The 12,063-nt window shown below is 37.5% G+C and overlaps 1 protein-coding gene across 1 annotated transcript in view; it reads left to right on the plus strand.

Annotated features, from left to right (window-relative positions):
• lrmp (lymphoid-restricted membrane protein) overlaps positions 1 to 12,063 on the plus strand; it is a 37,791-nt gene continuing 25,728 nt past the window's right edge. Inside the window, exons 1-15 of the mRNA XM_053508892.1 lie at positions 1 to 643; positions 1,912 to 2,022; positions 4,100 to 4,280; positions 4,409 to 4,464; positions 4,621 to 4,696; positions 4,896 to 5,054; positions 5,193 to 5,310; positions 6,014 to 6,064; positions 6,789 to 6,866; positions 6,956 to 7,012; positions 7,705 to 7,764; positions 7,857 to 7,921; positions 8,587 to 8,683; positions 9,008 to 9,142; positions 9,622 to 9,723. Coding sequence (XP_053364867.1) covers positions 1 to 643; positions 1,912 to 2,022; positions 4,100 to 4,280; positions 4,409 to 4,464; positions 4,621 to 4,696; positions 4,896 to 5,054; positions 5,193 to 5,310; positions 6,014 to 6,064; positions 6,789 to 6,866; positions 6,956 to 7,012; positions 7,705 to 7,764; positions 7,857 to 7,921; positions 8,587 to 8,683; positions 9,008 to 9,142; positions 9,622 to 9,723 — 1,989 coding nt within the window. The remainder of the gene's footprint in view (positions 644 to 1,911; positions 2,023 to 4,099; positions 4,281 to 4,408; positions 4,465 to 4,620; positions 4,697 to 4,895; positions 5,055 to 5,192; positions 5,311 to 6,013; positions 6,065 to 6,788; positions 6,867 to 6,955; positions 7,013 to 7,704; positions 7,765 to 7,856; positions 7,922 to 8,586; positions 8,684 to 9,007; positions 9,143 to 9,621; positions 9,724 to 12,063) is intronic.

Genomic DNA, 12,063 nt, shown 5'->3' on the forward strand with positions numbered 1-12,063 from the left:
ATGGAGTTTGGCGTGACCCCGAAGCGCCACAACCCCGTCGACAGCATCTGCCGCAAGCTACAGACGATCCAGCGACGTGACCGTGAGCCTAACTCTCCTTTCCAGATCCCCAAACTGCAGTCGAGCAGCTACGACAGCCCGCACACGGGCCTGCGACGCAACCTCGACACCATCCTGAAGAAGCGCAAGGGTGAGGCCGAGCAGAATGGCTCGCCGCTCGTGCTCACTCCTGGTGCATGCCGTGATTTGGGAAGGACTCCCGTGACGCCCCTCAGCCCCGTTAATGCCACTTACACCATCACCGGCACTTTGGGCACGCTGTCGGACAAGGGGAACGTGGCACCCATGCCCAGCCGAGCCTGGCAGCTTAGCTGCTCCACACCTGCTTTCCAGAACGGTGACGCTCGCTTCAGCTTCACACCAGCTCTCCAAAACGGTGACGCTCGCTTTAGCTTCACACCAGCTCTCCAGAATGCTGACTCTCGCTTCAGCTTTACCCCGAGCGACAAGGAGAGGAGCAAAGCATCAGCACATGGCCTGCTTTCCTACAACCTCAACTTCTGCTCATCAGATGCCTCCACAGTGTTGGACTGCGACCTGCCTTATCCAGCCCTGGTGGTTAAAAGACTCTCGATGGGAGACGGTATATGTCCCAAAAATCACTACTCTTGCTTAGGAATGAATTGCTCTTAAAGGAATACTCCAAATATTTTAGAAATTCTCCCCGGGGTGGAGGCCGTGTGAGTGCAGTGACCTCACTGTCACGTTTAAGAAAGCCAGCTTGAGATGATTTTAGCTTAGTGACATGGTGTGTGATCAGGTCGTAATAACGGGATGAACACGGTCAGAAACAATATACTCCGGTAGCTTTGGCATTTTAAACCATGCTCAATTGGTACTAAGGGGTCTAAGTGCTAAGAGAGTCTCCTCCACACCGTTACACCACCACCAGCCTGAATCGCAGATACAAGACAGGATAGACCAGTGTTATTTATCATGTTATTTATGACCCCAAATTCTGACCCTACCGTCTGCATGTCCCAGCACAAATTAATAAATTTTTCAATCTTCTATTTTTCTGATGATTGTAGCCTCAGGTTCCTGATGAGTGGCACCCAATGTGGTCTTCTGCTGCTGTAGCCTATCTGCTTCAAGGTTTGATGTGTTGTGTGTTCAGAGATGCTCTTCAGCATACCTCGATCGTAATGTTATGAGTTACTGTTGCCTTTCTGTCGGTCTGGCCGTGTCCTCTGACCTCTGGCATTTTCACAACAAAAAAAAATTCCCCTTGCTTGAAAGAAATTTTTTTTCAGACCATTTTGTATAAACCATTCTGTATATAAATGTTTGTGCATGAAAATCTCAGGAAATGAGCGGTTTTGGAAATATCCAGACCACCCCGTCTGGCACCATCGACCATGGCACATTCAAACAACGTGCAACTTCAGCAGATTATCTTGACCAGATCTACATGCTAACTGCACCGAGTTGCTGCCATGTGATTGGCTGATTACATACTGGTCTTAAACAGTTGTACAGGTGTATCTAATGAAGTGGCCGGTGACTGTATATGTGATTACTATGTGCTTAAATTTCCACAAGTTATCTTTTATTTAGGGGGAGGGCGGACAGCAACGCTTTTTGTCTGAATCTAATCATTCGAATGAACTCTAAGGGCAGATATCGAAACTGCATGGACAGATGTTTAAACTATGATGTTAGTCATTAGCCTGCTCCAGATGTGGGGTCGCCATATTATTGCATAAATATTAATCGCAGCATTATCTGTAGTAACTGCACTACTGTCGTTGTAGTTAATGGTAGATAAGTTGTAAACTCTGGAGTATTCCTCTAAGTGGTTTGTGACTGAGATGACGTGAGTGAGCATGTAGTGGTGTTTGTGTCCTTTAGGTGCTTCATTGCCATCTGAATCCAAGAAAGAGAGCTTGGCTGAGGTCAGTCTGATCTGTGAAGAGGATTTGCTTGACACCATTTTTCAGGCCTGTGATACCCAGTGCAGAGGTACTACACACGTGTGTGTATATATACACACACACACGCACACACTTTAGCATGTCTGTCATATGCGAGTCGTTAGAATGCTTAATTTACTAGTGATAATACAAGTGACAGTATATTTTCAATAGAGATTAAGGGAAAATTGATTCAGTTATGTTTAGTGATAGTTTTGTGTGGTGATTCCCGCATTGCCACACTTACTCCAACATATTTTTTATTGTTATTGAATTTACATATGATTGCAAAATGTTGCAGTTCTTCTATAATCATACAGGTGGTGCTCTCTAAACTATTCATACATTTCCAGGCAGCCCAGAATACTATGTGACTGCAGCGAATAATTTACATTTATTTATTTAAAGCCTGAATAGAATTGTAACAAAATCAAAAATTAATAAGTAAATATTAAATTTGGATGTTTATAAAATCACGATACTAACCATTGCAATACAAATCGAATCAGCACTTTGCTATTGTAAAAATGTCTTATCGTCTTGACTCTGGTGCGTCCCATCCCCAATTTTTAATCTTTATTTTTTTCTTTTCCATTTATTAAAAGCCAAGAGCATTTTATAGTGGGTATGAGTGCCAAAAAACAGACATACTGGACTTTATTTTTATGCTAGCAGCTTTTTTCTTAGTGCTCGATGTGAAGCACATTTAAAAGAGGCTTGTACTTACTGTACATCCCGATGTAATAAATCGCATTACCTGCTCACATGAACAGATCATGACGCGTGTATTTTAGGGAAAAGCTGTACAAATTATTTCATTTTGGAGTTTAAATGCAGATTGTAAACTGATTTCCTAGTATCATTTTTAGCTTAGAAGCTACTGTAGCATCACTTCAAACATGAAGACCAGTGTTCAACTCTTACCAGATTGGTACATAACTGCTAAAATTATTTTAGATTTGTTCATTTTTAACCAAATTAATGTTATAAAACCGATTGACTTAAAAAGTGCATGAACTCAAATGTTGAAATAAAACTGTGGAAAAAATTGGATTCTTTGTAAGTGTGTTAAAAATTCAATTTTCAGTTTAGAAAAGCGGTATAGACTGAAGGTTTAGGTGAAATATTTAAAGTGGGGGGGGGGGGAATGATTCTACTTGGCACTTGTTATACAACGTTAGCACTTGTACTGTACATTCAGCTCTAGATTTAAACATGCACAGGATTTCCTACAGGGTGCTGTTTTTCCTTTTAATTAATAAGTAATTAAATCCTTGTCCTTGGACAAGAACTGCAAGTATCTAAGTAACAAAGCAAATTTATTTAAGTAAAACGAATTAGCTAGGCTCTCTCTAATAAAAATATATATTATACTTGCAACCCTAACAATAGTCCATATCTGGTAATCCAATATTTTCCTAAATTAAAAACAATTCCAATAATTTTTATTATTAGGTAAGTAAAGAAAGTAAGTTATAAATACACAAAGAAATGTAAGTAAAGGTCAATATGTTGAGTAAGGTAAGTTACTAAATGAGGTAAAGCAATTAAGTTCAATTTAAGCACTTTAAGAAGAGATTAAAGTCAGTCGAAGTAGATTAAAAAATTATTGAAATAAAAAAACAAAAATTATGAAAATGTACTGCTGCAAAAACATTTTTAGCAAAGAATATACAGAAAATAAAGAAAGAAACAGGTTTTATAATGTTATCTAAAGGAAGTATATTAGGTAACAAAATTTAGCAAGTTAAGTAAAAACAGCAAATTAAGTCAAGTAAATAAAATAAATATAAAATTGTAGCCACTTCTTTCTTTCTTTCTTTTTTTTTTTTTACAAATTTTGTTTTTGCTAACTGGCTCACACTAGCATGTTAAACTGTCGTGTACTGTATTTTTAGGCAGTTGTCCTCAAGGTAAAGATAAAGAAAGAGACATATACATGCTAGCTTGAATTTTATGGAAATAATTCTTTAATCATGCTAACTGGTCCATGTTTTTACTGCGGTTTGCCTACAGTGCAGTAAGTTAGCATGTTCAGGCTCGAGCTATTCCATTTATCTCAGATTTACCTCGTCCTGAGCTCCATCACATTTTTATTTATTTTATTTTTTGCTGTTTGTTGGTAGGTAAAGTGTATGTGTCTCATATTGTGGACTACCTGAGACACACGACGAGTCGCAGCTCTGAGGACAGCGGCCTGGAGGAGCTGTGTAACATGCTGGACCCTGAACGCAAGGACATCTCCATCGACCTGGACACCTACCACGCCATAATGAAGGAGTGGATCGAGGACTGCCGTAATCAGGTGTATGTACAAATCCTGACGTGGCGACAGAGTCTTCCGCTGCTGTTGTTATTTTGAGATAATATAATACAGATTAGTATTTTTATTTGTATTATTTAATGCATTTTACATTTTTTTTTCTTCCTTTCAGGAAGGATGATAAAGATGTAACTCAGGAATCGGTCAAATTGGCAGATCATTTTTCAGGTAACTCTGATCCTAGTGTGTCTAGTTGAAGATATACAGTGTATGTATGTATGTGTGTGTTTATGTATATATGTGTTATATAAAATATTTATTTTCCTAACCATTTAATTTTTTTCTACTGTCTTTATTTCATCTGTTCTCTCTTTCCCTTTGTAGCCAGGAAATCATTTCTGCTGAATATGACCTCGGGCAGCCTGGAGGCTTTCGGAGGAGAACCTTCGAGAGCTGAGCTGTATGTCTGTGTTTGTGTGATGTGTGTTAATGTGTCAATAAAAAGTACTGTATATTAGTTCTGTTAGAATCAATAAAACTGCTAAAATGTGCATTAAATTGTTCGATTTAATTGAGGAAAAGCTGAAAATGTACCTATTAATCATTTAAAATTAAGATGTTTTTCCCACTTGTTCTCACATCTTGTCCTTTGTTTACAGTGAGACGTCGGATTTGGTGTTTTGTGTGGCCGACTTGCAGTTCAACAACCAGAAACTTCAGGAGGAGGTCCGGAAACTGAAGCAGGCCACCGAGGCGATGGAGGAGACCAACCAGAAACTCCTGGAGGAAAACGAAGAGCTGAAGAATCAGGCTAAAATGTTCCACTTTTTCATTTATTTATTTAATTATTCATTAATTATATTTCTTTTCCCACCTTCATCTGTTCACTCTGGTCTTCCTTTATAACCTGTATCTGTTGTGACTGATCTATGTGTTGATGTTTTGTTTACCTGCAGGGGGCAGCAGTTGCTACAGAAGGAGCGCATGCTGAAAGAGGAGGTGGAGGAGATGAAGCTGACTTTAAGCTCTTCTGAAGAGAATCGAGCCCGAGTCTCAGCTCAGAGCAAACAGATGGTGAGAATCGTACTGCATTCATGTATTATTATAATTATTTTTATGATTATTATTAATAATAATAATAATAATAATAATAATCACATACCACCTGGAGCACTACCTCATATATACAGTGGATAATTTACTGCGAAACATCTTTACTTCCCATGACAGTAATTGGTCTATACCCCAGTGCTATTCTCAGTCGATCCTGATTGGTCAGAAGGTGTTGATTGGTAATTTTTACGGCAGCCGCTTATTATAAATTTATGTTAAGGCACTGATTCTAATATGGCAATGTGATACTTTATAAAGCAGATATTAAAAAAAAAAAATTAAGCTTTTTTTGATGAATAATAAAATGTAAAAATGTAAATAAATTAAATATGAATGGAAGGAGTTTCCGGTGGCAGCATTTTGTGGGAAGATGTAGCTTTGTTTTCCAACATGATCACAAAAAAACAAGGTCTTTAATAAGGAAAAATAAAGAGAGAAACTAGCTCGGTCCACAGACATTACATAACATTTATATGACTAAATGAATAAATGCATGATTAGCAGAATGGAAAACTTGAAGTCATTGTATAAAAGGTATAAGGGGAATAAAACACCACATAGTGATGCTGCTGAAATATATGAAATATTTTGTTATAGAAAGCGTAAGTTTAATGAAAAACCTTTTTCCATTACCTGATCTCTGTTTGTTTGTGTTCATCCGCAGGAGCGAGAGAACCTGTCTCTGATATCGAAGATCTCCTCTCTGCAGGATGAGGTAGAGGCTCCGCCTTCATCAGTGTTTTAGAAATATATTGATTAATCAGTAGCTGGAGATTTTTAACAAATTAAAATGTACGTAAAAACTTATTATTCACTTCCACCATAAGGTTAATTGTAATATGTGAAAAAAAAAAAAAAAACGGTTCTTAAGCTCTGGTCTGGCTCTTAATGATATTGTATGCATTTCTTATATAATTAAAATTATATATTATACATTAAATTAGAAATTATATTAAAAAAATATTGTGTACATTTATGTGAAATGTGTTAAAGTAACAATAACTATTGTTTATTTATGAATCGCAACATACAATTATTAAACATACAACTACTGTAATAAACGCTTTTATGTGAATATTAAAATTCCTTTATTATTTAATATAGTTAAAATTATAAAAAAGGGTGTCAATACTCTTGCAGTTGACATGGCATTTACATTTGCTTAAAATTTGAATTTAAACACAATTTTAAAAAAGCATATTTTGTATTTTCAGTAATTAATATATAAATTTTTATTTTAATGTTTTATATTTTTTATGTTTAAATATAATTTTTAGATTTGTCATATTTAAATTGTAATTGTTAATGATTTCAATAATATTTTTTGGTGTATAAAAGTTATAAATAAGTGACTTTTCATTAGAGGAAAGATAAATACATTCTTGTATAGTTTATATGAAAAACACAAGGATTCAATTGTGTCTCTCTTCAATAATAAGAACATGAAGATGACTGCGGAGATGGATGATCTTCAGAAGAAGATGAAGACACTTTATGAGCTTAACGCTGACCTGCAGGTGGCTTTTCTTTCACAGATTATTACACTTTGTTGTCTTCTATTCATTTTGTTCGTTTTAAATAAGATGATAAACCGTTCCCGCTCCAGGCCCAGACTCATTCCTTTGACGCTGCCATGACTGACAAGGACGCGTCAATTCAGGAGGTCAGTCTGCTGCTAATAAGATGAGATTGAACTTCAGTTTGTGTTAACTCGTGTTCTGGTTCAGAGAAACATGATTTTGTTCACATAAAGCATTTGTATGAAACTAGTAAAAAATAATAGTAGAACTCGAATGTTTGCAGTTCCACTGTTGACCACTAGAGGCCACTAGCCTGGATAGTGTGTGTATACTGTATTTTAATGGGGCTAAATCTATGCCTCAAAAAGGTTTTTGTGGGTTTTTTTTTTTTTTTCTTATTAAGCTAATATATGCACAGGGTTACTAGAGCTTTCACCGCCCAGCTTGCGAAAGTTTGTACCCACTGTAGCCTTATGAGTAAAACCTGATGTGGGTTCCAGCTGTTGAGATGCTTTTCCGCGCACCATGCTTGTAAAGAGTGGTTATTTGAGCTACTGATCGTTGTCCTAGACTGTCTTAATAACAGCGTGCTTCTCTCCACACGACTGGATGTGATTTTGTTTTTGATGGGTGTATATGCATGGTTAAATGCATTCTGTCCTTGCATAATACCTCGACCTCTTAGGTTTGCAGGTGTTCCTAATGAACTGAGTTAAATGAAATGAAAGGGTTCAGCAGTATGGACAGTTGAAATGTCGTCTCACTGTGTGCAGGTGATGAGATTTCTGCTATTTCTGATATCATCTTCTCATTGTCTTAACCTTTCTCCCCCAAGAAAACCAGGCAGATTGAGGAGCTGAAGGCTGCAGTTCTGGAGTACTCATCAGTGACAGAAGTAAAGTGTACACACACACACCTACACACACCCTCTCATGATGCTCATTCTGTCTTGTTTGCTGTCATTGAAATGTGGGCTCATTTTAACAGTTGCTGAGAGCGGAGAAGATCAAGCTGGAGAGTCAGATGCAGCTGCTGCAGCCTGATGTGGCCATGTGAGAGAATATAAAAACGCACACTTTTTGATGTGTCCTTTGTTAGAACATGTCTTTAAAACAAATACAAAAAGCTGATATAAAAATAATTGGCCATGCTAGAGATTGTTCATCCCTACATCCCCAGCGCCTTATGTTCCCCAGTTCTAGACACCCATGCTTCCAGGATTTTGTGTTCCATTTCTGGAGACCCATGTTCCCAGGGGCCTATGTACAGTATGTTCTCATTGTCCTGTGTTCTCAGGGTCCAGTGTTCCCAGGATCATGTGTTCCCCAGTTCTAGAGACTCATGTTCCCAGGGGCCTATGTATTTTTTTCATTGTTCGATGTTTCCAGTGTTGTTTGTTCCCAGTGTCCGATGTTCCCAGGATCCTGTGTTCCCCAGTACAGAATCAGAGGGTTAATGTGTGTTAACAGAAAAATAAAAAGTATTATACCTTTGTATGATAGGTCCCCTTTAAAGAACCGCATGTTTTCCGTTAAAAAAAAAAAAAGGAATAAACTATGACACAGCATCCATAAATGCACATTTATATATTGATCTATTTGCTTTTGAATACATGAGCACCTTTTTTAGTCCAAAAGGTTACAATTCAAAGCAGGCTTAAAGCAAATGACTTGTTTTTACACACCACTTCCTCCTTTCTCTCCCTCCCTCCTTCTAGCCCTGGTCTGTCTCTCTCAGTGGCGTACAGACTGAATCAGACGACCTCAGGGTCTCTGGAGACGGAGCTGGCCCTGGCACAACAGAATCCACCTGAGGTGTGTGTGTGTGTGTGTGTGTGTGTGTGTGTGAGTGAGACAGACCGCTTGTTGCCAAATTTAATTGGATTTACACACTTGACTCCCACACACACTTCATCTCCATCCAGGCCTAAAACATCACAACTAAACCAGCTATTAAAATCAGAATACCGTGTACAGGCATGCAGGATCCCTTATTACTCATCCTCCTTTTATGGCAAAGCAAATTTTAGAAGAATAAATAGGCCTTGATTGTTTTTCAAGCATTTACTATGTGATCTTAATGAGTAGTTTGCATACCTTTTTTTTAATTATTATTATTATTACACCTTGGGTGCACAGGGGACGGAGCATTTATCCTCCATCTGCTTGGCGTCACCTCTGGACGAGACTCTGGACCGTGAGGTTCTCCTCCTCCTGCAGGGTCCTACACCTGAGCAGATGTCCGTGGAGTTTAAAATCCTAATAAACAAACTGGTAAAGACAAGTCGAGATGTTTTCACACGTCATACTACAGTACATTTATTACGCAATAAAAAACAATGTTGAATGACACGAAGATCAGGAAAAGTGTCTATCATGGTGAAGTTTTTCCACAGGCAGAAATCAGATCTGTAGACCGAGGCAGTCATGTTTAACACAGTGTTACTACTGCCATGCTTTACTCCTGACTTTAATGACCCCTTTTCTATCTCTTATCTGTGTAGCATTAATAGTCTCATCTCATCGTCTATACTATAGACGGGGTGGGGGGGGCGCATGGAGCCCAGACGGACAATATGGGAGTGCCAATTAGCCTAATCCAGACCCCCACCGGGCACAGGGGGGAAGGGCGACAGTGACACTAGCCTGCTTCATATTAATAGTAACGCAGAAAATATTCATGATAAAGAAACGGGCCTTTAGTGCATATTATTAAGTGTGTTTGTATGTATTGTTGTGCGCTGTGACTTCAGAGACAAGAAGTTGAAGAGGACACGCTGGAGATTCTCGCAGCACTTCCAGGCTTTATGAGGAGTCAGGGAGCACAGGACACCAACACCGACCCCGAAGTCCAGGTGAATAAACGAAAGGCTAGTTAATTACAAGCTTTTTATCACTTGTACAAATATCTTAAAGTATGTAAGACATGATGAAAAAAACAGGTATGCAGCTGGAGAACAGGAAGACGTGTTGATTTGGACGTGCCTCTGGTCAGTCATTTTAAACACACTGCAGCAAGGGGAGATTGTGGGATGGGGCTTCGTGAAACATCGGCAGGACTGGGTTTGATTCACGGAATAAAACAGTCATGTTTTTCACTGAGTCAGTCCCCATAGGGCTGCAGGCTAACATATCCAACTTTACAACAGGAATAAATACATTTACAGCCTGCTAAGAAAAAACTAACAGATTTTTAACAGATAGCCATATTTACCGTCCATGACCACCATACAGGGGTGAAGTTTTATGTAACTCGTCTGTTAAAGATTACATTAAGCCATAAAATGATACATAATTAGAGGTGTTTGATTTGAACGTCTGGTTTCTGCTAGCCGTTACTTTAGCGACCCGGCTAACTGGAATCTTTGTAGTAGTTAAATTTATTCAGAGAAGAGTAGGAGTTCAATTTGTAGGTTACGGGTGATTGAGTTCAAGAAAATGCAAAGTAATGTTAGCATACAACATTAGCCACCTTAGCATTTTAAGTAAGCTTAAGCTAAGCTAGCTAGCTTGTGGTAACTGGGGTAAGTAGGTGTGTTCCATCCAACAGCCATGCTCTGTATGAATCATCCTGGGTTTAGGTGGAGACAGCTCCTGCCAAGATGGCACCAATCAGAGATCCCACAGCTGAGCTTCAAAGCCGCTTTTCAGAAAACCTATTAGTGATCTCACAAACGGTTTTTCCCAGCTGTTTTTGTGAAGTCTGTGGATGAAAATGTAAAATTAAATTTTTCAAACCCAACTGTTTAACGATTAGAGACCTAATATCGAAAAATATGGGGCATTTCTGACAGTCACTTTTAACCCACTATAGTATTTCATATTACATTTTCATTACTTTGCATAAGGAAGCCACCAGAACCTCCACCACCGTGTTTCACTGCTTTTTAATAAAAGTGGTGGAATTTTAATTTGTTTTAAGCATCTAAAGCACCTGCTGTGGAAGTCTCTGTGAATGAGCTGTTGCTATAGAAACGATCTCACACACACACACTCACACTCACACTCACGTTAACCATGCTGTTGTATATAACTGGAATTTATTTTAAAAAGGTGCTGATGGAGGTTAAAGGAAGTGAACAATGATGAGACTTTTTAAAGATTATATAAGATCATCATTCACCACTTTTCTCTCTGATCTCATTATATAACTCTGCCTGCCCAGCTTGTGTGTGTGTGTGTGTGTGTGAGAGAGCGAGAGAGATGGAGCAGAACGACATGCACATTTCTTTCCTAGTTAACAATCCGGGCCGGAGTCGCCCACACAGCTTACGGTCAAATTCCCCCGAGTCAGAGGTGCGGAGCGGAGAGCCGACATGTAAACACTGTACAGACTCAAACAAGTGTTCATCAGCATCCACATTATTAATATTTTTACTGAAATAATTTTCACTGTGATATCCACTTTTAAATGACCATAATGTGCTGTATCATACGAGGCGTTTAAGTCAAACCGGGACTTGTGGTGATTTCTGGTGAAAAAACACGAAAACGGTCAAAAGTTCTAATTTGACTTAAACATTTTACGCATAAACCTTTACCGTATCAACAAACTGTGTCTAAATTATTTTATGGTCTCATTTATATTAACATGTAAAAGTTGTATTATGCAAAAGTAATTTAGCTGTTGCGTGGAGATAAATAACAAAAGCTAGTTAAATGCTGAGGGGTTGAACAAATAAAAGTAAAATATTTTGAATAATTGTAGAGTAATATGGACCAGGACACTTTAGATATTTAATATTAATAATACCAGTAACTAATTATAGTAATAATAATAGTAATAATAATAATAATACAGCTAGTTAGGTGATTAAAAAAAAAAAAAGAAATGAATTAAATATATCGATCTATCTCTCTCTCCTTATCTAAAATTAAAATAAAGGTATAATATTGTATTAGTTTTGTATAAAAAAAAAGTAAAATAGAAGTACAGTTATTTAATTGGAAAAAGTCTAATTATTATGGCAGCAAAATTGTAATTCATAATTTTTTAATTATATTACATTTTTGTACAATAATTCAAGTATTTTAAAACTAATTATTATAAAAGGTAAGAACCATTTTTATTGTTGTTGTTGTGAATTGATTATTATTTTTTAAAGTCTTTTTGTTTCAAGTATTTCTATTTTTATTTTCCCTTTCTCAATATTTAATTTATCTAATTTATTTTCATTTTTTCACCTAATGTATCT

Source organism: Clarias gariepinus, chromosome 12 (assembly GCF_024256425.1).
Source record: "Clarias gariepinus isolate MV-2021 ecotype Netherlands chromosome 12, CGAR_prim_01v2, whole genome shotgun sequence".
Classification (NCBI taxonomy): domain Eukaryota; kingdom Metazoa; phylum Chordata; class Actinopteri; order Siluriformes; family Clariidae; genus Clarias; species Clarias gariepinus.